At 49.1% G+C, this 26,637-nt stretch overlaps 3 protein-coding genes across 8 annotated transcripts in view; all 3 read left to right on the forward strand.

Annotated features, from left to right (window-relative positions):
- Positions 1-324: 324 nt before the first annotated feature.
- Positions 325-5,617, forward strand: GPX1 (glutathione peroxidase 1). The gene is made up of 2 exons (XM_073352708.1): positions 325-666; positions 5,021-5,617. The coding sequence occupies exons 1-2, from the start codon at positions 448-450 to the stop codon at positions 5,369-5,371; spliced, it is 570 nt and encodes a 189-aa protein (XP_073208809.1). The 5' UTR covers positions 325-447; the 3' UTR covers positions 5,372-5,617.
- An 11,915-nt stretch (positions 5,618-17,532) lies between these two features.
- Positions 17,533-19,438, forward strand: LOC140915295 (uncharacterized). Its single transcript, XM_073354877.1, has 2 exons — positions 17,533-18,198; positions 18,789-19,438. The coding sequence occupies exons 1-2, from the start codon at positions 17,616-17,618 to the stop codon at positions 19,307-19,309; spliced, it is 1,104 nt and encodes a 367-aa protein (XP_073210978.1). The 5' UTR covers positions 17,533-17,615; the 3' UTR covers positions 19,310-19,438.
- A 6,789-nt stretch (positions 19,439-26,227) lies between these two features.
- USP4 (ubiquitin specific peptidase 4) overlaps positions 26,228-26,637 on the forward strand; it is a 97,836-nt gene continuing 97,426 nt past the window's right edge. For all 6 annotated transcript variants that reach the window (XM_073352709.1, XM_073352711.1, XM_073352710.1 and 3 more), the window contains exon 1: positions 26,228-26,366. In XM_073352709.1, the coding sequence (XP_073208810.1) occupies positions 26,266-26,366 (101 nt within the window). In that variant the 5' untranslated portion in view covers positions 26,228-26,265. The remainder of the gene's footprint in view (positions 26,367-26,637) is intronic.

Consider the following 26,637-nt stretch of genomic DNA (forward strand, 5'->3'; position numbering starts at 1 on the left):
ATTCTTTCATAGTAGGCTTGTGTAGTCAACTTTACTTTGTGTGGTGATTTAAAAACATCAGTTTAAGCTAATAAAATGGTAATGAATTTTTTTTCAGTTTTTACTATGGTGCCATACAGCCCACCTTCGCTCTCACGGTCTCACTCCCTCCCTCCCCCGAATTTCACTGCCTGGGGAAAACACTGGGACCCCAGGGCACAGCAAGACCAGCCACGATACGGCTATAGCTCTACCCTCCGGGGAGCGAAGACGCCTGACCGACCGGGCTCCTGCTGCTGGGGCTGAGCCGCGGGCGGGCCCTACTGGGCCCCCGCCCCGGAACTCTCGCAGCCGGGCGCTGTGCGTGCTCCTCTCTGGGGCAGGACCTGGCCAGGCCCCGTCGCGGGGCGGGGCGGCCCAGCGGCTCCTTCCCGGGCGCGGCTCCCCACTCATACCTAGCGCGACCTCATGGCGGCTGGGCGGCTAGCGGGGCTGCAGGCGCGGCCGCTGGGCGCGGCGGAACCGCTGGCGCTGGGCTCGCTCCTGGGCCGCGTACTGCTGGTGAGCAACGTGGCGTCGCTCTGAGGCACCACGGCCCGGGACTTCGCTCAGCTCAGCGAGCTGCAGAGGCGCTACGGGCCCGGGCTGGCCGTGCTGGCCTTCCCCTGTAACCAGTTCGGCCACCAGGTACTGGCGCGGGCGGGCGGGAACAGGCCGGGCCGCTCTCTGCGCGGGGGCGGGAGGCGGCTGCTTGTAGAGCCCAGCTCGGGAGGCCCTGCACCTGCTTCCTGTGCCCCAGGGCTCCCGGCCGGCTACTGCTGCCGCTTTGGCCTCCGAGCCTGGGCCCGGCTACAGCCACTGACCCCTGCACAGAGGTCGTGGGGCAGCTGTGCAGCTAGCATAAGGCGTGAGCTCTAGGGCGGTTTCAGGAGAAGGGGGTTAAATGCCTGAGCCGTCCCTCCACTGGCCCTGCTGCCTCCCCACGTGCCCCCCAAAGGGATAAATCTCCGTAACTCTTCAGAGCTGGTTCCTACATCTCAGCCTCCAGCACGTCTTCCTCCTGTCCGTTGGCCAGACTACATCCTAGTTGGCCTAGTGACTGCGATGCCCCGCACTGTCAGTGGCGTAGAGCTCCAGACCTGCCAGGGCTGTGCCTACCTAGGCAGTATGATTGGAGCAGACGTAGGCATGCCCGTGCTCGCCTTAGTTTAGCTAACCGGTAACAGTAGTAGTATAAACGTCGTGATGGGGCTAGCAACAAGCCTGCTGGGGATCCTGTTCTCTCTATGTGTCTTGCTGCTAGTGTTTCCTGTGCTTGCCCTGTATTCCCATGTTCATGCACTGTCACAGCAAGCCGTGGCTGAAGCTAAGTGGATTGGCTGGGGTGCTAGCTGGCATGGCGTTATCGCAGAATGTTACTCAGATACCAGCATTGCCGGGAAGCAAAACAGCCTGGGGCTGGGGGCGGGGTAGGGGGCGGGGTAATAAAGGGTCTAAAGGGGAAGTGTTTTGACAAAGCAAACAGACCTGCAGTCTTTCTTTGTTCAGCGTTACTACTTCTTCTGGTAACACTTGCAAGTGTAACTAAGGTTCAGGGCCACAACAGACTCTCCTTAATTGGCACTAGTTACCAGGCACTGTTGCAAAATAAACAACATTGTGAATTAGCAAATAAGATATCAAGGGCAATTTAAGTGTAAGAGAAATAAAAATTATGAAATGGGAGGTGAGTGTGAAAGAGACAGAGACTGTGTGTGTGTGCGTGTGCATGCGTGTGTGCTGGGGAAATTTCAGAAAAAATCTCAGCTAGGGTGAAACACTGGCTGGGATTTCTTCCTGGAGCTCTGTGTCAATGGAGTGGTATGCCCGTTCAGTCAGTCCTGGGGTGGCTGAGAACGTTGGTGCGTAGCTAGTGTACAGCTCCTGGATCTGCTGTCGCTGCATACGCCCAAGGGTCATGGAGAGGTTCACCTCTTCCACACCACCAGCACATTTCCCTTCGTAGTAGACACCTTTGGGCCACTCAGTGTCGTCTCCTCCCTGGGCTGTAAACTGACAAACCTTTAATTCTCTGGAATAAAAGGGCTTTAGAGAATTAATATGGTACACCTTAGGCTTTCGGTTGGAGGTGGGGAATGCTATGAGATAATTAACAGCTCCCAGGCGATCCTGGACCATGATGATCACTTTAGATAAGCTATTACCAGCAGGACAGTGGGGTGGGAGTAGGTATTGTTTCATATTCTCTGTGTATATATAAAGCCTGCTGCAGTTTCCACGATATGCATCTGAGGAAGTGAGCTGTAGCTCACGAAAGCTTATGCTCTAATAAATTGGTTAGTCTCTAAGGTGCCACAAGTACTCCTTTTCTTTTTGCGAATACAGACTAACACGGCTGTTACTCAGAAACAGTACACTGTCTCTTTAACCAAGGCACTCAGACATTCACCATTCAGACCCCTCTGCCCTCTCTGCGTAGATGGGGTACAGAGGTGGAGGAAAGGGGACACCCTGACATCAGCACCCTCCTCCCATCCCATCCCACCTCACTCTGCACAGTCAGCAGGGTCCTGGGAGCAGCTGCAGAATGGAGCAACATGGAGCTGTGCGAGCTCTGCTATCAGCTAGGCAGCTCTTAAATTTCTTCTGTAAGGTTGCCCAAGTGTAGGAACACAGGTGCTAGGAACTGAAGGCTTGTGTCGCTTTCAAATGTTCTTGCTCCAGCTCCTGCTGTTGGGTCTATGATGAAAAGTGGGTTGATCCCACTGAATTGCGGATCAGCAGTGTAAACTCTTCTTCAGTTGTATTTCCAGGGTTACTCTCTGGACTACCTCCTTCTTACTCCCTTCCCCCAGCCCCAAAGAAATCTTCAAGCTGGAGACCCAAAGGTAACTTCCTCTGTCATTGTGCTGCAAATGGGGAACAGACTGACAGTGTCATGTCAGAGCAAGGCAAGGGTCGGCAACCTATGGCACATATGTCGATTTTCAATGGCATGCTGCTGCCTGCCGAGTCCCAGCTGCTGGCCCCGCTCAGCCCGCTGCCAAACCCAGGCTGGGACCCCAGCAGGCAGCAGTGTGCCATTAAAAATCCTGCCCGCCCTGGCCTGCTCTTCGCCGCCGCCCCCCTCCCCCCCACCCGCAGGATGAAGAAGCTTGGTCCTGCTGGCTGCTGCTGTAGAGCAGGCAAGCTCCCCCGTTCCCTGCCTCTTCCCTCAGCGTGCTGTGTTCCTGCCCCTCCTCCTCTCCCTCCCTGCCGCTGATCAGCTGATGGCCCTTGCGAGGGAGGGGGAGAAGCAGAGCCGCACACTCGCTGCTCCGGGGAGGAGGTGGAGAAGAGGTGGGTACGGGGCCTTGGGGAAGGCGGGCGGAATCAGGGCATATTCCCTCCAGCTGCCTGCCATGAGCCTCTCTGGGTAGGGGGCTGGGAGCACCCCCATGACCCCGCCCCACACCCCCAGCCCTCTGCCCTGACCCCTGCAACCCCCCATGACCCCAGCCCTGACTCTTGCACCCCCCCACACATACTCAGCCCCCCCATGCCCTGACTCCTGCACCCCCGACATTCCCACCCCCACCCCAAGCACCAAACGGGAGCTCCTGCACCCCCCCACATTCTCACCTGCACCCCTTGCACCAAATGGGAGCTGCCCAGGTAAGCACTCCACACCCAAACCCCAACCCTGAGGCCCCTCCCTCATTCTAGCTCCTGGCCAGATCCTACACCCCAACCCCCAGCTGGCTCTTTCATCCCCAGCCCTGTGCTCAGTGCACTCCCACCCTCAGCTCAGTGCAGAGAGAGAGGAAGAGAATGGGCTAGAACAAGGGAGAAGGTAGGTACCCACTCTGTGTGAGCAGGGCCGGGATCCCAGACGGGCAGCGGGCTGAGCGGGGCCGGCAGCCGGAACCCTAACCCTGGCTGGCAGGAGCCAGCAGACTGAACCCGATACCGGCAGCGGACTGACTCCTCAGCCCGCTGCCAGTCTGGGGTCGTGCCCGCCGGCCCTGTTCAGCCCGCTGCCGGTCTAGGGTTCTGGCTGCCAGCCCCTTGCCAGACAGGGTCCCGGCCACAGGCTCTGCTCAGCCTGCTGCCGGGCTAGGTGAATGAAACCGCAGGCTGGTAGCGGGCTGAGGGGGCCGGCGGCGTAAGATCAGCATTTTAATTTAATTTTAAATGAAGCTTCTTAAACATTTTGAAAACCTTGTTTACTTTACACACGACAATAGTTTAGTTATATAATATATAGACTTATAGAGAGAGACCTTCTAAAAAATGTTAAAATGTATTACTGGCACGCAAAACCTTAAATTAAAGTGAATAAATGAAGACTCGGCACACCACTTCTGAAAGGTTGCTGACCCCTGGAGTAAGGTTTTCTTTTTGCTGGTGTACCTGATTCATGAACATGGTTTCATGTACTGTGCTGCAGTGTGGCAGACCCAGGCCTTGCTGATATTAGCACCACAGGAAGTCATGTTAACTAAAAGCATCCTGGCCTGACTGCCCATCTTTAGATAAGACGTGTTGCCTTTTAACTTGATGATTAGTTAGAACAGGTTTCAGAGTAGCAGCCGTGTTAGTCTGTATTCGCAAAAAGAAAAGGAGTACTTGTGGCACCTTAGAGACTAACCATTTTATTTGAGCATAAGCTTTCGTGAGCTACAGCTGTCTTCATCGGATGTTAGCACAGGACTCCTGCAAAATGGCTGCCTAGTTCTAGAAGATGGTATTCACATGAGAGACTAGTATGAGGATCAGTTTCTGACAACAGGGCAAATCTTGACTAACTCCCCATTGCCAGAAGCCCCCCTGAAAGCTCATGCCCTGTGCAGCTGGCCTCCTTGCTGTTGGCTCCTAATACAGCTGTTGGGAAGAGAACTGACAGTTTGAAGGTGGGCAGAGATAGCTAGGGGCTCCCGTGTTCTGTGCCAGAGGCATGCTTGTTTGATTCCCGTAATGGAGATGGAAGTTCTGTCTGAATACATTCCAATTGTTGATGTTTATCCTTGCACTAGATCACACTTCCTTTCTCGCCTAATAGGAGAACGCTACCAATGAGGAGATTCTACTTTCGTTAAAGCATGTCCGCCCTGGCAATGGTTATGAGCCGAACTTCACCATGTTTGAGAAGTGTGATGTGAACGGGGCAAATGCTCACCCACTCTTCACTTTCCTGAAGGAGGCACTGCCTTTCCCACATGATGATCCAATGTCGCTGATGACCAACCCGCAGTACATCATCTGGTCTCCAGTGTGCAGGAATGACATCTCCTGGAACTTCGAGAAATTCCTCATTGGGCGTGATGGCGTGCCTTTCAAGCGCTACAGCAGGCACTTCGAAACGATCAAGATCCAAGATGACATTGAAAAGCTCCTTCAGCATGTCCCGTAGAATGCTCTCAACCAAGCCAAAGTCCTGCTGAAATTTTTCTCTCTCTTCAGCTCTGCAAGTAAAACGCTATTATCCATGGAAGTTTTACTCATGAAGGTGCTTCTTCCAAATTCTTCAGGAGGAGCACTTGATGTATTCTGTAAAAATTGCATGTGAATTTTTAGCAAACTATCGCAGGGGAAGCAGCCCTGAATCTGGGTAGCTTATTGTGAGCCTTTGTGTTACCAATAAAATTTCTGAAGACCAGATGTCTGTCTTTTTCTGTGTAAGATTACTGCCTGGTTAGCCATGGGGAGTTTGGTATTTGTGTCTTATGGCTTCTTTAGTTTTGAAGGGCTATGCAGAATGGGCTGCTACATTGCACTGTCATTATTTTAAAGATTTTAATGGTCCCTTCTGGCCTTTGATCACCTTGTCTGACCTGCTTTATATTACTGGCCATTATATTCCACCCAGTTACCCCTGTACAGAGCCCAATAACGTGGGTTAGACTAAAGCATTTCAGTCCCCAGGAAACTAAACTGTTGTGTGCCACAGAGAACAGGTGAGGCTGAGGTGCCACCAATGCCTAAGGGCCCTGCAATGGCAGAGAAATAATATAGGGAGACATGCCCAGCCTAGCAATACACACCCCATGCATCAGAGGAAGGCAGCCACTACACCACCCCTCCAAGTCTCAGCCAATTGGACGTGGTAGAAAATTCCTTCCTGACCCCAATCAGATGATCAGTTTAACCTTGAGCTTGTGAGCATCCTTTGTAAAGTGATCTGCTAGCTCACTGGTGTACTGGACCCTGATTCAGAAGCTCTGCAAACACAGTGCCTGATATCAGGTTGTTTGTGCTACAGTTCAGGGCAACTGCACCTGTATTTCCCTCTGTGGCCCAGCAAGGGCACCAGCTCCAGGCTCCTCAGGAAGGTTCCTCCTTGGGAAGAGACGTCTCTCTCTGCCTCCTGACCCAGCCTGCACAGCTCCCTGCCTGGACTGACCTCCCCAGCAACACCTGGCTGCCTAAGTCAGCCTGCTGTACTTTTCTCCTCAGAGACAGTAACCACTGTAAGTACCACAGTTAGACTACCCCATGGCTCTTTCTATGCAAGGACATTTATTCCTAAGGCAGAGGTGGGCAAACTACGGCCTGCAGGCCACATCCAGCCCGTGGGACCATCCTGCCCGGACCTTGAGCTCCCAGCTGGGGAGGCTAGCCCCTGGTCACTCCTCCGCAGCCTCAGCTCGCCTTGCCACCAGCACTCTGGGTGGCAGGGCTGTGAGGTCCTGCCGGGCTGCGCGGCTGCGAGAGCTACTGGGTGTAGTGTATTAAATTGCTCCCTGTAGGAATGTGCTACTTAGGGAGCACCAGGACTGGCAGCAGTAAGTAATACATCATAAGTAGCACATTCCTATGGGGAGCAATTTAATACACTACACGTGGGTAAGGAAGGCTGTGCCTCCCCAAACAACCTGGCCCTCGCCCCCTTCCACTTCCCGCTCCCTGACTGCCCCCCCTCAGAATCACCCACCTATCCAATCCCCTCCTGTTCCTTGTCTCCTGACTGCCCCCTCTTGGGACCCCCACCCCTAACTGCCCTCTGGGACCCAACCCCCCTGTCCCCTGACTGCCCCAACCCCTATCAACACCCCCCACCCCTTGACAGGCCCCCTGGGACTCCCACGCCTATCCAACTGCTCCCTGTCCCCTGACCACCACCCCACAGAACCTCTGCTTCATCCAACTGTCCCCTGACCCCCCCCACCCCAGAATCTCTGCCCCAGCCAACTGCACCCTGTTCCCTGTCTGCCCCTGGGACTCTCTGCCCCTTATCGAACCTCCCCGCCCCCTTACCATGCCACTCAGAGCACTAGGACTGGCAGCCGTAAGTAGCACCCTGTAAATAGCACATTCCTACGGGGAGCAATTTAATACATTATACCGGCCCACCATACAGTTTCGGAACCCCAATGTGGCCCTCAGGCCAAAAAGTTTGCCCACCCCTGTCTGAAGGTAACAGCATTACAGAGAAAACATACTATTAAAAAAAAAAAAAAAAGAACCTAAATGCCTACTAATCAGTGAACAGTCCTTCAAACCCCACCTAGAAGTTCTCCTGTGGTTCCTCATGCTCAGTACAAGAACCCTTATGAGTAAGTCAGTTACTCCTTTATACAGCCGGTGTCTGAACTGTTCTCCTGTAACAAGTGAGCAGCAGACAAGAGGTCCCGTACCACCCTAAGAATGAAGCTTCAAAGGCTGAGCCCCTCTTGGGAGTTTGCAGTCTGCCTCAGGATTCCTTTTCACATGTATTGTCACCAAAGATCAGTTGTCTGCTGTGTTGTTCAGCATCAGCTTCCGAAGCTCACAATACTTTCCAGGGATAGCATTAATTCTGTTTTCCTCCCAGAGAATTTCCAGTTAATCCCACAATAACACAAACACTTTCATTTTTAATACAATGAACTCCTAAAATATTGAAAATTTTAATTCAATATGGTTTGTGCAGGATGTGCAAGAAATTGTAACATCCTGCCTCCTGTCTATGCCCTAGACAGGAGGCAGAGAACAATAAACAAAATTGAATGGGGGGCACTCTGCGTCTTAAGCTGGAGATCAGGGTCATATACAGCATCAAGTAGATCAACATTGTTATGTTTTGTGCACAAGGGACTTGTTAGACCACAACTTGTGGGAGAAATGGCATGGAGGAAATAACAGATAAGTACCATATCTGGTCTCTCCGACTTGGGGCTTGTGCACATGGGAAAGTTTTACTAGTAAAAGATAAGGTGTGAATTTAAACTGATATAGTTATATGGGTGTAACTCCAGTGTGGGCACTCATGCTGGTATAAGAATGGCTTTTTTCAGGTTAGTGTATGTCACTTGGGAAGGGTTTTACTCTCTCATACCAGAATAAGTGTCTGTGGAGGGTATGTGAGAGTTAATCTTTTTAACTCTATTGGTAAAATTTTGGTGGATAGACAAGTAGCTGAGTAATAATGTTCATGGCTTTTTTGGGGGTTGGCTGTCACACAAGATTTTTCCCTAAGGAAACAAACTAATGCAGGATTGGGTAATCAAGGCACAACTGACTAGGCCCATTTTTCGTGAGGAATAGCATCCTGTTCCCTCTGAAGAGGGACACCATTCTTAGTCACAGTACTTTACTATTATTCCTAATCCTTGCACAAAGCTGCCCACAATGAGCTTGTTGCAAAGACCTTGGGGGTGGGGAGGGGAGTATCCTCTCTATTGCATGCTAGCTGCGGTGTGCCAAACACAAACCAGTACCTGTTGGCTTGGGGAAGGGAGGAGGTGGTGTACTTAAAAAAATAACACTAATTCAATTGCTACGTTTCTAAATGGTTCTGCTTTCTTCAGGGAGCTTCTCTGTACTAAAAGCTGGTTCCTTTCTCCTGCATGTGGCCCAACTCTTCTATGGCACTGTGTAATAAGGTGGTGGCAGATGTGAGCGCCAATGTTCCGCTTGCATGTAGGTCTGAGTAACGGTACTTGGAGCTGAGGGTTGCAGAGCGTTTACCACACTATTACTCAAGCTTCACTCCACCCGAGGGAAAAACAGGATGTCTGTTTCACTTCTGTATGTGTAAGGGTTTCAGAGCTAGTGTATGGTTAAAAAGTTGCCTAACTTTGGTAGCGTCTGCCTCTTACTATAACTGATAGGAGCTGTTGGAAAGAGACATTAACTGTATTTTTGGGCTATAGGCAGCAGGCAGCATAGAATGTTTTCAAGTATAGACTGAATAATGTGCGGGGGGAGTGTGTGTGTAAAACAATCATGTCCTGGCTTCTGCCGAATTCAGCAGCAAGAAGCGGCCGTACTTTAGTGATAATAACAATGAAGCTGAAGGCAACATAACAAGGATGTCAGTACAGATTTCCTGGCCTATTTTAAAGCCTTTCAATCAAGGGCATTTTTAAAGAGCAGGATGGTGGGAATCTGGACTGTCTGATACTAAACTCTGGGTCAAGAAATACCAACTACCAGCACCTGGGGTGCTGTACAAGTTTCAATTGTGCTCTTTTAGGAACATAATTGCTACAGTGGATCAGACCAGCGTCTATCTACTGCAGGATCCTCTTACATCAGCCAGATACTTCAGAGAAAAATCCAAAAATCCCTGTAGTGAATGTTTATGGAATAACAGGTCCATAAGGGAAATGTCTGAAACTTAAGCTATCATCAACTTCACAGGAAAAAGCATTTTCATTCGCAAAATTAAACTGGTAGTGATGGCACAAACCTGTCTCCAGACAGATTGTTCCAATGTGTCTGGTGCCAATAGCTTTTCGTAATTGGCAAAATAGATGAGCAAAATCTTGCTAACTTTCACAGCTGCCAAAAAAGGTTATTGTGTTAAATATTGGGGAGCCCACTGTGATTAATATGTCTTCTGGATCTGTGACTTTTCTGTGCCGTCTAATGGAAGAGAAATTTTACTGCAGGGGTCTGTCTTGGTAGCAGAGCTGAGGGCAAGAGCCAGTAGGCCTTTTCTAACAGTTGCTCAAGTGTTGCCCTTAACTCCAGTCCTGTCCTTACAAAATTCCTTAACTCAAATGTGTTGGTGCTTTTACCTCAAGAGCCTGGCCTGTCAGGGGGGATAGGCTAAAGCTTGAATCAGCCCAGGTCATCAGCTGCTAACACAACCTGTAGTGTGGATGCAGGCTAGCCCCACTCAAGTCCCTTTAACTCTCCAGCATTCCCACAATTCCCCTGTGTGCCCAGAGAGGGCAGGAAGTCCCAGATGACTGGAAAAAGGCTAATGTAGTGTCAATCTTTAAAAAAAGGAAGAAGGAGGATCCTGGGAACTACAGGCCAGTCAGTCTCACCTCAGTCCCCGGAAAAATCATGGAGCAGGTCCTCAAAGAATCAATCCTGAAGCACTTACATGAGAGGAAAGTGATCAGGAACAGTCAGCATGGATTCACCAAGGGAAGGTCATGCCTGACTAATCTAATCTCCCTCTATGATGAGATTACTGGTTCTGTGGATGAAGGGAAAGCAGTGGATGTATTGTTTCTTGACTTTAGCAAAGCTTTTGACACGGTCTCCCACAGTATTCTTGTCAGCAAGTTAAAGAAGTATGGGCTGGATGAATGCACTATAAGGTGGGTAGAAAGTTGGCTAGATTGTCGGGCTCAACGGGTAGTGATCAATGGCTCCATGTCTAGTTGGCAGCCGGTGTCAAGTGGAGTGCCCCAGGGGTCGGTCCTGGGGCCGGTTTTGTTCAATATCTTCATAAATGATCTGAAGGATGGTGTGGATTGCACTCTCAGCAAATTTGCGGATGATACTAAACTGGGAGGAGTGGTAGATACGCTGGAGGGCAGGGATAGGATACAGAGGGACCTAGACAAATTGGAGGATTGGGCCAAAAGAAATCTGATGAGGTTCAATAAGGATAAGTGCAGGGTCCTGCACTTAGGACGGAAGAACCCAATGCACAGCTACAGATTAGGGACCGAATGGCTAGGCAGCAGTTCTGCGGAAAAGGACCTAGGGGTGACAGTGGATGAGAAGCTGGATCTGAGTCAGCAGTGTGCCCTTGTTGCCAAGAAGGCCAATGGCATTTTGGGATGTATAAGTAGGGGCATAGCCAGCAGATCGAGGGATGTGATCGTTCCCCTCTATACAACATTGGTGAGGCCTCATCTGGAGTACTGTGTCCAGTTTTGGGCCCCACACTACAAGAAGGATGTGGATAAATTGGAGAGAGTCCAGCAAAGGGCAACAAAAATGATTAGGGGTCTGGAACACATGACTTACGAGGAGAGGCTGAGGGAACTGGGATTGTTTAGCCTGCAGAAGAGAAGAATGAGGGGGGATTTGATAGCTGCTTTCAACTACCTGAGAGGTGGTTCCAGAGAGGATGGTTCTAGACTATTCTCAGTGGTAGAAGAGGACAGGACAAGGAGTAATGGTCTCAAGTTGCAGGGGGGGAGGTTTAGGTTGGATATTAGGAAAATCTTTTTCACTAGGAGGGTGGTGAAACACTGGAATGCATTACCTAGGGAGGTGGTAGAATCTCCTTCCAACCCTGATATTCTATGATTCTATGATTCCTACCATTCACTGGGAAATAATTCATTCACTGGGAAAGAATTATGGGATGAATGGCGTCTGGCTAGAGACGCGGTGTAGGTGCTAAAGCAGTTCAGGTATTAGGTCTCGTGCTAGAGCTAATCCCCAGAAGCCTTAGTATGCGTGGGTGCAGACCCAGTGTGGGCACAGGAGTTCAAGTGTTATCTCACAGCATGGCTATGCTAATTGAGCTCAGCCTATTAAAGAGGAGGAATGTGTGTAGATAACTGGGTTAACGCCCTGCAGCCAGACCCTGAGAGTCACACTTAGAAAACAGGAACCTCTGAGCTGGTTAGGAGAGCAAAAGTTGATTCAATTCTGTTCCTGCAACATAAGAGGAAACCTTAAGTTAGATTATAGGGATGCACACAATTAGACAAGACTAGGGGGAGCCTACTGTCTTGCATTTCATAGCACACCCCACGGGCTTCTTGCACCCTTTCACGGCCCCCCCCCAAGCTCCCTGTGGGCCACCGTCCCATCCTCCTCTGGTGCAGGGTCTCTGTGCAACTCCCAGTCCTCCTTCACGACAGGGTTGCTGTGTGTTCTCCATTCTCTACATTTCCCCCCCATTCTAGGGGCTCTGTGTCCCTCTCATCCCCCTTCCTGATACCATTATCCCCCTGCTCAGGGCTAGCTCTGCATTCCTGGGTCTCCCGTTCTCCCACCCACCAGGCTCTTTTGTGCCCCCTATTCCACCATACCAGAGATCCCCATTCTCCCTTCCACTACTTGGCAGGGACTGCTCTCTTCTCCAATTACCATTCTTATTTATTCTCTCACCTTTGTCATCCTCTGGTCCAGGGGTAGCAATTCTGATAGATGGGGTACACCTGTGTCCACCCCACACAGCACTGGAAGGGGTTAAGATGGCCAGGTGGGTCAAATAACTCCACAGGCTGCACCTGGAAAAGGAAAGCCAGGGAGCACTAATGCCTAATTGGCTGATGAAGCCCAGCTGGGGGAGGAGCTGGGCCAGCTTTATAAAGCCAGGAAGCTGGTAACAGAAGCAGCCATAGGGAACTAGGTTGTAGTCTCTTCCTAAGTGGGGTGTGTAGGACAGTACAGGCCTTGGCTACTGGCCAGAAGATCCCTGAGCTGGCACCTGGAGTAGAGGGCAGGCCTGGGTGAAAAGGTTAAAAAGACTGAGGAGTTTTAAATAATGTGCAGATTGGGGCACTAGAGTGCTGGACAGATGGAGGAACTAGAGGGAAAAACTGATGGGGGTGTAAAGAGCTTATGGAATGGTACATTCTATTTGCCTTTACTAGTAGAATATTTTCACCCTAAAATTACCTTTTGATGGATTTGTTGGTGTTTTCATCCAACCCATTGATTTGTGGGTGGTATGGGGCTGGTGATACTATATTTTATTCCAATTTTTTTTTTTTTTTTTTTACAAAGGATCAGGTTAAACTGAAAGAAAAAATTATGCCATAAACTTTCCTTTGGAAAAGTCTATATGTCTATTTGTTTTCCCTCTTTTGTGTGCAAATACTGTGGTTTACTATCCCACCTTTTTAGTATTACTATATGGGAAAAAATATATATGGGGGAAGGGGTGTTAGTGGGTAAGGAGACAGATTTTTTTTTTTATTGCAATCCCTCATGGGATGAGCCACTCCAGTGCTTGCAAAAATAGGGTGGGTGGGCTGAAAAACTTGTCAGCAACAATTCACATTAAAGAAACTCATGAGGATAATGAAGCCCGTATTCACCATCAGCTATCTAGGACCTGATAATGTGACTGTTTTTTTTACTATTTCTTCAATCTCAAAAATAAGTCTTTTTACCTCATTATTGAATTCAGAACCATGATATGCTAACTGTGGTGGCTCTATGTTGATGTAATTTGAGTCGACATAAGTTTGTAGTGGCCTTAAGTATATGAATTGTTTGTGAGAGGTAACAACAACAGTATAAGGTTAGGCCAAGATTCACTAAGGTGTTTAGGCTTTGTGGATCTGGGCCTACTGCACACTAAAGGCTCAGGACCAAAAAGGCACATAAATAAATATTGGGTTTTTTGTTGTTGTTTTTTTATGCATCATGACTTGTGGGTGAGTAACTCAGGATTTTTCAGTTATGGTGGTTAAGTAATCTTGGGATTCTAGATGGGTTCAATAAAAATCACACTAGATATTTGCCTTTCAAGAGGATTTAATATGACCTATTATACTGCCCTTAGTTAATATTTGGAAACCAAGTTCTCCACAGCAGCAGTGACATGCAAAAAAGCACCAAGGGCTGGATTGAGAAGCATAACATCAGGCAATCCCCATTGGTGGGTCAAATGAAAATGAAGTTTCAACACCAGACCAGGAAATCAGTCAAAATGGAAGTCACATGATCCATCAGAATAAACTTGTATTATAAAAATAAGAAAAATTTAAAATTAAAAATTCCAAATTAAAAACCACAGTAAAAACATAGGAAGTAAAAAGAAAAGGAGTACTCGTGGCACCTTAGAGACTAACAAATTTATCTGAGCATAAGCTTCCCTGAGCTACAGCTCAAGCTCACGAAAGCTTATGCTCAAATAAATTTGTTAGTCTTTAAGGTGTCACAAGTACTCCTTTTCTTTTTGCGAATACAGACTAACACGGCTGCTACTCTGAAACATAGGAAGTGTTACACTAGAAACACAGCTGTCGTTGCTAAAACTACTAGCAATCTAAGGTGACCGTATTTTGTAAATCAAATGTGGGGACACATGGGATGAAAGCACAGCAAAGTAGCCAAGACTGAAAATGTAAGTTGCAGAGCACAGCAAAGCAAAATATTTTTAGCAGTTATATATGTAACTCTTAAAATATACACTATAAATATGCAAAAAGAAAAGGAGTACTTGTGGCACCTTAGAGACTAACCAATTTATTTGAGCATAAGCTTTCGTGAGCTACAGCTCACTTCATTGGATGCATTACTGTCGATGCATACTATAAATATGCATATAATCACAGTGGAGGTGACACCACGCTAAAGAAGTGCATTCAGACACCAGTTACAAACAATACAAAAACACTGTTCAAGAACATCAGTTTTCTGTACCCGTTGTCCATAGTATGGCCTATTTAAAGAATCTTTTTCTTCACATCACTGCCAATACCATTTATTTTTCACAGATTTATCAATGAGTGCTGTGTTATCTCCACATTTCAAGAAAACCGGCATGACTACTTTGTTGCTTCTGCTAGTGGAATCTGCCTGGAGCTAAACCTCTACCATACAACCATGCAGTCAACTATAATGTGGATATAAAGAATGTAACAATTTTAAATGAGAATGAACAGAAGTGACTTCTCACCATGTAGTGGAGCATTATAAAACTATAAACAAAATGGTTTTATAGAGTTTGTATGTATAATAATACAAAAAAGCTCCCTCAATTTTTCACAGTTCCCCCAAAATGTCTAGGACAGTGACTCTCAATCTTTCCAGACTACTGTACCCTTTTCAGGAGTCTGATTTGTCTTGCGTACCTCCATGTTTCACCTCACTTAAAAATTACTTGCTTACAAAATCAGACATAAAAAGCCAAAAGTGTCACAGCACACTATCACTGAATAATTGCTTACTTTCTCCTTTTTATCATATAATTATAAAATAATTCAATTGAAATATAAATATTATACTTATATTTCAGTGTATAGTATATAGAGCAGTATAAACACGTCATTCTACGAAGTTTTAGTTTGTACTGACTTTGCTCGTGATTTTTATGCAGCCTGTTGTAAAACCAGGCAAATATCTAGATGAACTGACTCCCTGGAAGACCTCTGCATACCCCTCCAATGGTCTAAGAGACGGAAATCATCTGTAGATGGACAACTCCCACCCCGGATGCATATAAGGAATTGTGCTGCCAGCATCAGCAATACTGGTGAGTATTAGAGAAGCTTGCTGGAATAATAGCTGTATTTCTGATGAGTTGAGTATATCTGTCTTAGAATTGTAATGTTCTTGCTCAGTTTGCTGAACTCAAGACAAGGCAAAGTGAAGTTTGTTTTGACAATCACAGAATCATAGAAGATTAGGGTTAGAAAAGACCTCAGGAGGTCATCTAGTCCAACCCCCTGCTCAAAGCAGGACCAACACCAACTAAACCATCCCAGCCAGGGCTTTGTCAAACCGTGCCTTAAAAACCTCTAAGGAGGGAGATTCCACCACCTCTGAAGGTAACCCACCCTCCTAGTGAAATAGTGTTTCCTAATATCCAACCTAGACCTCCCCCACTGCAACTTGAGACCATTGCTCCTTGTTCTGTCATTTGCCACCACTGAGAAAAGCCAAGCTCCATCCTCTTTGGAAGCCCCCTTCAGGCTGCTATCAAATCCCCCCTCACTCTTCTGCAGACTAAACAAGCCCAGTTCCCTCAGCCTCTCCTCATAAGTCATGTGCCACAGCCCCCTAATCATTTTCATTGCCCTCTGCTGGACTCTCTCCAGTTTGTCCACATCCCTTCTGTAGTGGGGGGATCAAAACCGGACATAATAATCACTTCCCTCAATCTGCTGGCAATGCTCCTACTAATGCAGCCCAATATGGCGTTAGCCTTCCTGGCAACAACGGCACACTTCTGACTCATATCCAGTTTCTCATCCACTGTAATCCCCAGGTCCTTTTCTGCAGAACTGCTGCTTAGCCAATGAGAATGGCTTTCACAGTTTCAGCCTTGTATCTGGATTTTTCTGCTGTGCACAGGTCATTCATGACAGAAAATGTTCTTAAGTGAAGCATCAGTTCTGCCATTTTTTTAAATATTTGCATATCATACTGAGGGTTCTCTAAAATGCTTGATTACTTCATCCCATCTGCCACATAGAATCACAGAATTATAGAATATCAGGCTTGGAAGGGACCTCAGGAGGTCAGCTAGTCCAACCCCCTGCTCAAAGCAGGACCAATCCCCAATTAAATCATCCCAGCCAGGGCTTTGTCAAGCCTGACCTTAAAAACTTCTAAGGAAGGAGATTCTACCACCTCTCTAGGTAACGCATTCCAGTGTTTTGCCACCCTCCTAGTGAAAAAGTTTTTCCTAATATCCAACCTAAACCTCCCCCACTGCAACATACTGTGAAAACTGTAGTTGTCATTCCATTCTCACAGTTTTCCTGTCATAAATTTATTGAACAGAGTTACTTCATCAAACAGTACATCCTAGTTATTGTCACATTCGGGCATTTCTTCTGCAGTAACTTGACTGCTGTTTCAATCTTGGATCTTAAAGAAACTTTATTTAAAAGCAGAAACTTCAAATCTCTCAAGTCATCTGTATGCTTTCCCCAGGCATATATTTATTTTATGGCTGTATCAAAGAAAGATCTCGACACATTAAGATAGCACTGATGTGTCAGAACCCCACTTCTTCTAGGTCTCTAAGTAGTTTTCTCAGTAAAACAGGCACAAAGTCTTCTTCATACCTTGTAACCAGCTTCTTTTCGAGATTGTTTAAGATATCCTCCCACTTTACTGCATTTTGATCATCTCCCTCAAGCATTTGGATTGTCAGGAAAAGTGTCATTTTTGCATAGTGTGACAGGGTCTACAGTGTGATGGCTACAGGAGAGTGGTTTTGTTTTGTTTTTTCAAAATCTGAGGGTTTTTTTATTAACACAGATACATTTACTTGTCTTCTGGTTTGTTGAAGCAGTATGTCAGGCAGCACTTGCCACAGTAATGTTTGTCAAAGTGACTGGCCATGAAGACTCCAGCCCCACATTCCTCAGAGGGGCACTCTCGGCGCAGGCAACTGATTTTTTTGAAGCAGACATAAAAGTCCCAGATTAAGCCCTGGTCTACACTAGGACTTTAGGTCGAATTTAGCAGCGTTAAATCGATGTAAACCTGCACCCGTCCACACAATGAAGCCCTTTATTTCGACTTAAAGGGCTCTTAAAATCGATTTCCTTACTCCACCCCTGACAAGTGGATTAGCGCTTAAATCGACGTTGCCGGCTCGAATTTGGGGTACCGTGGACACAATTCGATGGTATTGGCCTCCGGGAGCTATCCCAGAGTGCTCCATTATGACCGCTCTGGACAGCACTCTCAACTCAGATGCACTGGCCAGGTAGACAGGAAAAGAACCGCGAACTTTTGAATCTCATTTCCTGTTTGGCCAGCGTGGCAAGCTGCAGGTGACCATGCAGAGCTCATCGGCACAGGTGACCATGATGGAGTCCCAGAATCGCAAAAGAGCTCCAGCATGGACCGAACGGGAGGTACGGGATCTGATCGCTGTTTGGGGAGAGGAATCCGTGCTATCAGAACTCCGTTCCAGTTTTCGAAATGCCAAAACCTTTGTGAAAATCTCCCAGGGCATGAAGGACAGAGGCCATAACAGGGACCCGAAGCAGTGCCGCGTGAAACTGAAGGAGCTGAGGCAAGCCTACCAGAAAACCAGAGAGGCAAACAGCCGCTCTGGGTCAGAGCCCCAAACATGCCGCTTCTATGATGAGCTGCATGCCATTTTAGGGGGTTCAGCCACCACTACCCCAGCCGTGTTGTTTGACTCCTTCAATGGAGATGGAGGCAATACGGAAGCAGGTTTTGGGGACGAAGAAGATGATGATGAGGAGGAGGTTGTAGATAGCTCACAGCAAGCAAGCGGAGAAACCGGTTTTCCCGACAGCCAGGAACTGTTTCTCACCCTAGACTTGGAGCCAGTACCCCCCGAACCCACCCAAGGCTGCCTCCTGGACCCAGCAGGCGGAGAAGGGACCTCTGGTGAGTGTACCTTTTAAAATACTATACATGGTTTAAAAGCAAGCATGTGAAAGGATTACTTTGCCCTGGCATTTGCGGTTCTCCTAGATGTAGTCCTAAAGCCTTTGCAAAAGGTTTCTGGGGAGGGCAGCCTTATTGCGTCCTTCATGGTAGGACACTTTATCACTCCAGGCCAGTAACACGTACTCGGGAATCATTGTAGAACAAAGCATTGCAGTGTATGTTTGCTGGCATTCAAACAACATCCGTTCTTTATCTCTCTGTGTTATCCTCAGGAGAGTGAGATATAATTCATGGTCACCTGGTTGAAATAGAGTGCTTTTCTTCAGGGGACACTCAGAGGAGCCCATTCCTGCTGGGCTGTTTGCCTGTGGCTAAACAGATTTCTGTTCCCCGCTGTTAGCCACAGGGAGGGGGGAAGGTTGAGGGGGTAGTCACGCGGTGGGAGGAGGCAAAATGCGACCTTGTAACGAAAGCACATGTGCTATGTATGTAATGTTAACAGCAAGGTTTACCCTGAAAGAGCGTAGCCACTGTTTTATAAAATGTGTCTTTTTAATTACCGCTGTCCCTTTTTTTTTCTCCACCAGCTGCATGTGTTTCAATGATCACAGGATCTTCTCCTTCCCAGAGGCTAGTGAAGCTTAGAAAGAAAAAAAAACGCACTCGCGATGAAATGTTCTCCGAGCTCATGCTGTCCTCCCACACTGACAGAGCACAGACGAATGCGTGGAGGCAAATAATGTCAGAGTGCAGGAAAGCACAAAATTACCGGGAGGAGAGGTGGCGGGCTGAAGAGAGTAAGTGGCGGGCTGAAGACAGGGCTGAAGCTCAAATGTGGCGGCAGCGTGATGAGAGGAGGCAGGATTCAATGCTGAGGCTGCTGCAGGACCAAACCAGTATGCTCCAGTGTATGGTTGAGCTGCAGCAAAGGCAGCTGGAGCACAGACTGCCACTGCAGCCCCTCTGTAACCAACCACCCTCCTCCCCAAGTTCCATAGCCTCCACACCCAGACGCCCAAGAACGCGGTGGGGGGGCCTCCGGCCAACCAGCCACTCCACCACAGAGGATTGCCCAAAAAAAAGAAGGCTGTCATTCAATAAATTTTAAAGTTGTAAACTTTTAAAGTGCTGTGCTTAAAGTGCTGTGTGGCATTTTCCTTCCCTCCTCCACCACCCCTCCTGGGCTACCTTGGTAGTCATCCCCCTATTTGTGTGATGAATGAATAAAGAATGCATGAATGTGAAGCAACAATGACTTTATTGCCTCTGCAAGCGGTGATTGAAGGGAAGAGGGGCGGGTGGTTAGCTTACAGGGAAGTAGAGTGAACCAAGGGGCAGGGGGTTTCATCAAGGAGAAACAAACAGAACTTTCACACCGTAGCCTGGCCAGTCATGAAACTGGTTTTCAAAGCTTCTCTGATGTGTACCACGCCCTCCTGTGCTCTTCTAACCGCCCTGGTGTCTGGCTGCGCGTAACCAGCAGCCAGGCGATTTGCCTCAACCTCCCACCCCGCCATAAACGTCTCCCCCTTACTCTCACAGATATAGTGGAGCACACAGCAAGCAGTAATAACAGTGGGAATATTGGTTTCGCTGAGGTCTAAGCGAGTCAGTAAACTGCGCCAGCGCGCCTTTAAACGTCCAAATGCACATTCTACCACCATTCTGCACTTGCTCAGCCTGTAGTTGAACAGCTCCTGACTACTGTCCAGGCTGCCTGTGTACGGCTTCATGAGCCATGGCATTAAGGGGTAGGCTGGGTCCCCAAGGATACATATAGGCATTTCAACATCCCCAACAGTTATTTTCTGGTCTGGGAATAAAGTCCCTTCCTGCAGCTTTTGAAACAGACCAGAGTTCCTGAAGATGCGAGCATCATGCACCTTTCCCGGCCATCCCACGTTGATGTTGGTGAAACGTCCCTTGTGATCCACCAGAGCTTGCAGCACTATCGAAAAGTACCCCTTGCGGTTTATGTACTCGGCGGCTTGGTGCTCCGGTGCCAAGATAGGGATATGGGTTCCGTCTATAGCCCCACTACAGTTAGGGAATCCCGTTGCAGCAAAGCCATCCACTATGACCTGCACATTTCCCAGGGTCACTACCCTTGATATCAGCAGATCTTTGATTGCGTGGGCTACTTGCATCACAGCAGCCCCCACAATAGATTTGCCCACTCCAAATTGATTCCCAACTGACCGGTAGCTGTCTGGCGTTGCAAGCTTCCACAGGGCTATCGCCACTCGCTTCTCAACTGTGAGGGCTGCTCTCATCTTGGTATTCATGCGCCTCAGGGCAGGGGAAAGCAAGTCACAAAGTTCCATGAAAGTGCCCTTACGCATGCGAAAGTTTCGCAGCCACTGGGAATCGTCCCAGACCTGCAACACTATGCGGTCCCACCAGTCTGTGCTTGTTTCCCGAGCCCAGAATCGGCGTTCCACAGCATGAACCTGCCCCATTAGCACCATGATGCGTGCATTGGCAGGGCCCATGCTTTCAGAGAAATCTGTGTCCATGTCCTGATCACTCACGTGACCGCGCTGACGTCGCCTCCTCGCCCGGTATCGCTTTGCCAGGTTCCGGTGCTGCATATACTGCTGGATAATGCGTGTGGTGTTTAATGTGCTCCTAATTGCCAAAGTGAGCTGAGCGGCCTCCATGCTTGCCTTGGTATGGCGTCCGCACAGAAAAAAGGCGCGGAACGATTGTCTGCCGTTGCTCTGATGGAGGGAGGGGCGACTGACGACACGGCTTACCGGGTTGGCTTCAGGGAGCTAAAATCAACAAAGGGGGTGTCTGTACATCAAGGAGTATTTCAGGCAGGACTTCACGGAGGGTTCCAATAAGAAATGGTGCACCTAAGTTATCGTTCTTATTGGAACAAGGAGGTTAGCCTGGCCTCTGATTGATACATGGCTAGATTTACCTCGCTGCATCTTCTCTGTGAGTGACTGCAGTGTGACCTAGAGGAATGAGTCCCCTAGACAGGGGAGGAGGCAAATGAGTACAAAACAAATCTGGTCTATTTCTTGTTTTGACCCACTCCATCTATCTTTTACATCTTTGGCTGGCAGCAGACAGTGCAGAAGGACTGCATGCCATCCACATCTCATGGCTGCTCGGCAGAAGATGGTACAGTACGACTGCTAGCCATCCTCATCTCTTGCCTGCCTGGCAGAAGATGGTACAATACGACTACTAGCAATCCTCATCTCTTGCCTGCCTGGCAGAAGATGGTACAGTACGACTGCTAGCGTTCCGTATCGCCTGCCCGCTCACCATAAGACGGTTCAATCGGACTGACTGCAGGACTAAAGAGAATGACCTGGTCAAGTCACTCCAAATTTAGTCCCTGCGCCCATGTCTGCCCAGGCGCTCCCAGCCGACGTGGCCAGGAGCACCTCGGACACGACGAGGACGACTACCAGTCGTATTGCACCGTCTGCTGCCAGAAGGCAATGGGTTGCTGCTGCTGTGCAGCAAAGCCATACCACGTCTGCCAGCACCCAGGAGACATAGGGTGACGGTTACCTGAGCGGGCTCCATGCTTGCCGTGGTATGGCGTCTACACAGGTAACTCAGGAAAAAAGGCGCGAAATGATTGTCTGCCCTTGCTTTCACAGAGGGGAGGGAGGGAACGGGGGCCTGACGATACGTACCCAGAACCACCCACGACAATGTTTTAGCCCCATCAGGCATTGGGATCTCAACCCAGAATTCCAATGGGCAGCGGAGACTGCGGGAACTGTGGGATAGCTACCCACAGTGCAACGCTCCGGAAGTCGACTCTAGCCTCGGTACTGTGGAAGCGCTCCGCCGAGTTAATGCACTTAATGCACTTAGAGCATTTTCTGTGGGGACACACACACTCGAATATATAAAACCGATTTCTAAAAAACTGACTTCTATAAATTCGACCTTATTCCGTAGTGTAGACATACCCTAAAAGCAGGTCCATTTTTCCTGGGTAAGGTAACAGGGGCAGTTCCAGAACAAGAAGGAACTTGCTGGAGCAAATTCAGGCAGGCAGGCTAATTCGGACACCTGAAGCCAATTAAGAAGTTGCTAGAATCAGTTAGGACAGGCTGGCTAATCAGGGCACCTGAGTTTAAAAAGGACCTCCCTTCAGTTTGTGGTGTGTGTGCATAAGGAGCTGGGAGTGGGAGGACATGCTGCTGGAGGACTGAGGCGTTACAAGGATTATCAGACACCAGGAGGAAGATCCTGTGGAGAGGATAAAGAAGGTGTTGGGAGGAGGCCATGGGGAAGTAGCTCAGGGAGTTGTAGCTGTTGTGCAGCTGTTCCAGGAGGCACTCTAGAGAGCTGCAGTCCACAGGGCCCTGGGCTGGCACCTGGAGTATTGGGTGGGCCCGGGTTCCCCCCAAACCTCCCAACTTCTGATCAGACACAGGAGGAGTTGACCTGCACTGTGGCTTCCACCAGAGGGGAAGGTCTCTGGGCTGTTCCCCAACTCACATGGTGGATCAGCAGAGACTGCGGGGATTGTTCTTCTTCCTTTTTCCCATGTTGGCTAGTGATGAGGTTAGCTGAGTGAACAGCAGGTTTGAGCCACTAGCAAAAGTGGCCAAACTGAGGGCTGCTGTGAATCTCTGAGGCAAGCGAATCCACCAATAAGCGCAGGACCCACCAAGGCAGAGGAGGAACTTTGTCACAATAGATAAAAGCAAGCCAGAGTTTGGTACATGGGTGTTCAAATATTTTGTGAGGAACTACTGGGCACTTTTTCCTCTGACAAGAAAAACAACTTTAATGACTCAAAGTTGAAGGATCCTCTCTAAAGCAGGTAACATCAACAGCCATTTGACACTACTGCCTCCCACTATATTCTGATATACTTGTCCCATGTACTCGCAAAAACTTTTCAGTCTTTCTATGTGAACAGCAAATATATGAAAATATCCAAAAATCTTAATTACAACTAAGTGCAGTAGATGTTGAGAGCATTCTATCCCTTGCAGTTCAGGCACAGTTGTGCATGACATGAGCAGGGCATCAAAGGCCTATGCTCATCTTACTTTGGCATGAAAACGTTCTTTTCCATGTCTGTAGAGGCTGCTGAAGTTTGTGTTTGTATTATCTACTGAGAATGGCACAACCTTATTATTTCAGCTGCAATGAGTTCTGAGGTCTCGCCTTTTAAGTTTGACAAAATCCACAAATTTAGTGTGCTCTCACACACTGCCTTCATAAGCCTTGAAATAGCAAACCAAGCCAGGAACCAATTTCACAGGTCTGTGATTTGATGCATCAACACACAGGAACAAATATTCAACATCTTTCAGATAGTTAATTAATTAATCATTTGCCCATGGAGCAAAAACATTTGCAGCTATCACTTCACGCTGTGTCTGTGCACATGAGAACTTTGGTTTGCTGATTTTTTTTTATTTAAATTGGAAGTCCAGGCCATTGACAGGAAACTGTGATGATAGTTTTTTGGGGGTGTGTGTAAAATGTTTCACTGACTCAAGACTCCTTTAGCAGCTCCATACATCACACCAGCTAGGGTAGACTGCCTTGTGTAGGCACTGGGTTGCACAAACTCCAGCCCTGGGAGAAAGATGCTGAGCGGGACAGCCCTGTGGCAGGGGCTACAACCCGCCTGTTTTGCAAACACTGCAGGTGGCTCGCTGCCCTGGGGGAAACCGTTACCTCCTCTGCCCCTCCCCATGCGGGGTTTCCCCTCTGCCCCCTCAGGCAGTGCCTCAAACCTGGCTCCTACCCTCTCTCCCTGATTTTACCCCTCAGTCCCTCTCCTGCCCCTGCCTACATCTGTCTGCCATTCCCCCCTGCACAGACTGTGCCCATCCCCCCTGCTTGCCCCTTTAGCCCCTGGCAGCAGAGGGAGCAGCCTATTGTGGATGCCTATGAGCCAAGATAGCAGGACCCATGATACCTTCACAAGCAGGCCAGTGTGCCATACCATATTGTACGCCGCTGTTAGATTGATGAAAACAGTGCCTGTTTTCAAGTTTATCTGGAAGCCATTTTCAACAAATGTGGTCAGCACGAGTACTTGTTCACATGTGCTATGGCCTTAGCGAAAACCAGATTGGTCAGGGCTCAAAATTCTCTCCACATCGGGTAATATGTGCTGTAGGACCAAGTGCTCCAGTGTCTTGAAGCACATCGACAATAATGATATGGGACGATAGCTTGATGCTTGACTTGGGTCCTTTCCAGGCTTTAGGAGGCCAATGACTTTTGCAGTGCACCATATCTTTGGTAGCCTATCTTCACTGATGACCCTGGTGAAGAATTTCACAAGCCAAAGCCAAGCATGGGGGCCAAGGTTTTTCTGGAATTCTGGAGATATGTTGTCATAGCCGATAGCTGTTCCACACTTGATGCTACCCAGTGTCTGTTCCAGCTCTGTTACAGTGAATGGTTCTGGGCAGCTTCTGATCTGGTGTAGACGTTTAAACACATGCCATTCGTTCCTCGTTGTCTTCGCACCTGTTTCTCCAAAGGTGCTCTGGCCACTTTAAGTAGGTGTCCGGCTACTTGATTGGGTGTCACTGAGGGTTGGCAGACTGCAGGTGACTGCTGCGCTGCTCCAAGGCGTCAGAGCAGACGCCAACACTTGCGGCTGGAGCGGGTAAAGCCCATCCTCTCGGTTGTCTCCTGCCATCCATATGGCAGAGAAGACGCATGCTTGGAGAAGACAGAGCAATGGGTTACGCCAGGGCTCTGTGCTTTCTCCAGCCTTTACATCAGTGACCTGCCAACAACAGAATCATGCAAGTTCATTTACGCAGACGACATATGTTGTGGTACCCAGGCCCAGACGTTTCACGAGCTTGATGCCACCTTGAACCGGGACATGATAAAGTTAGCTGACTACTGTAAGACTTGGCCTCCAGCCAAGTGTTATAAAAACGGTCTCCAGTTTGTTCCATCTTCATTATGCCAGCGCAACCCAAGAATTGAATGTTTATCTGAATGGTCAGAAGGTGAAGCATGAAGTAGAACTGGTCTATCTAGGTGTGACCTTAGACCGCATACTGAGTTATCATGCCCATCTGAAGAAGACAGCAGCTAAAATTAAGACGCACAACAATCTTCTTACCAAACTGGCAGGTTAGTCATGGAGTGCTCGTGCTCCAATTTTGCGGACATCAGCTCTCGCCACCTCGTATTCAGTGGCAGAGTACTGGAATTGATTGTCACACACCAAACTGGTGGATACGCAGTTACATGCCATCATGCGTACCACCTCTGGCACCCTGCGTCTGACTCCAATCCGATGGCTTCCAGTTCTGAGCAATAATGCTCCTCATATCAGACGAGAGGTTGACATTGGCAGGTTACTGGAGAAAGCACAGACCGACTCAAGCTTGCTGCTGCACAATGACCTTTTTAAACTACCAGCTGCACGTTTTCCATCACGTTACCCATTATGGTCTCATCCGCCATGCCAAGATGTTAGGGCAGAAACACTCTGGTGAGAGGAATGGATATCTGTTTTATAATCCCCAACCAGTTCCTCGTTGCCGACCCCACAATCTGCCCGCCTGGTTTTGACCTGCCCCATCACCTGTGGTCCCTGTTGAACAGGTTCCGGACCAGGCAAGGTCTTTGTGCAGCCAACCAGTATCGCTGAGGCCTTCGTGACAGCCCTTTGTGCAGCTGCGGTGCAACACAGAGGATGCCACACATTGTCAATGAATGCCTGCTGACTAGGTTCAGCCGTGGCCTAGAAGAACTGCTTCACGCCACTGAAGATGCCATCGCTTGGCTAGACGACTATGCACAAGCTAAATAAATATCACAGGGAGCAGATTTAATGCCCACCGAGGCTAGCGGTCTCAGCAGACGTTACTGCGTATGTTTAGTGCCAGCCAAGCCGCAAGCTCCGTCAGGCAGCCGGGCCCGCAGGGTTCCTGGCAGGGCGTGGAACCCTCCTCCCGCACTGGGCTGCAAGGGGCGCGTGGGGCCCCAGCGGCAGGCGGGGGCAGGGAGGAAGGCAGTGCGCCTGCGCACGTTGGCCTGTGCGGCCAGGCCGGATATCCGCTGCAGGGCCAGGGCGCCGGGTGCACGGACATGGCGGCGGACTTAGATGGTGGCCCGAGGCCGGACGTCGGGGCCCAGCGGGCAGAGCTGGGGCCGCTGCTGGGGATAGCTCTGAGGCCGGGCGAGTCCTGGTGAGAGGAGGGCTGCCCCCGGCGGTGACGGATGGGGCCGGGGAGCGGAGCTGGGGGGAAGGGAGCTAGGTGTGCTTGAGAGGGGGGAGCGGAGCCGGGTCGGGTCGTGGGGTGGGGGTGGGGAGCGGAGCTGGAGGCGCTTTCAGGCCTCTTGCCCTGGTGTCTGGGTCTCCGTTCCCTGCTGTAACAGTGGAGCCGGTGGCTCAGTAAGGCGAGTCTCGGCTCCTGGGAGGCATCACGTGCGTGTGGGCCCTTGCTCTGCCTGCTGAAA

Source organism: Lepidochelys kempii, chromosome 7 (assembly GCF_965140265.1).
Source record: "Lepidochelys kempii isolate rLepKem1 chromosome 7, rLepKem1.hap2, whole genome shotgun sequence".
Taxonomy (NCBI): Eukaryota; Metazoa; Chordata; order Testudines; family Cheloniidae; genus Lepidochelys; species Lepidochelys kempii.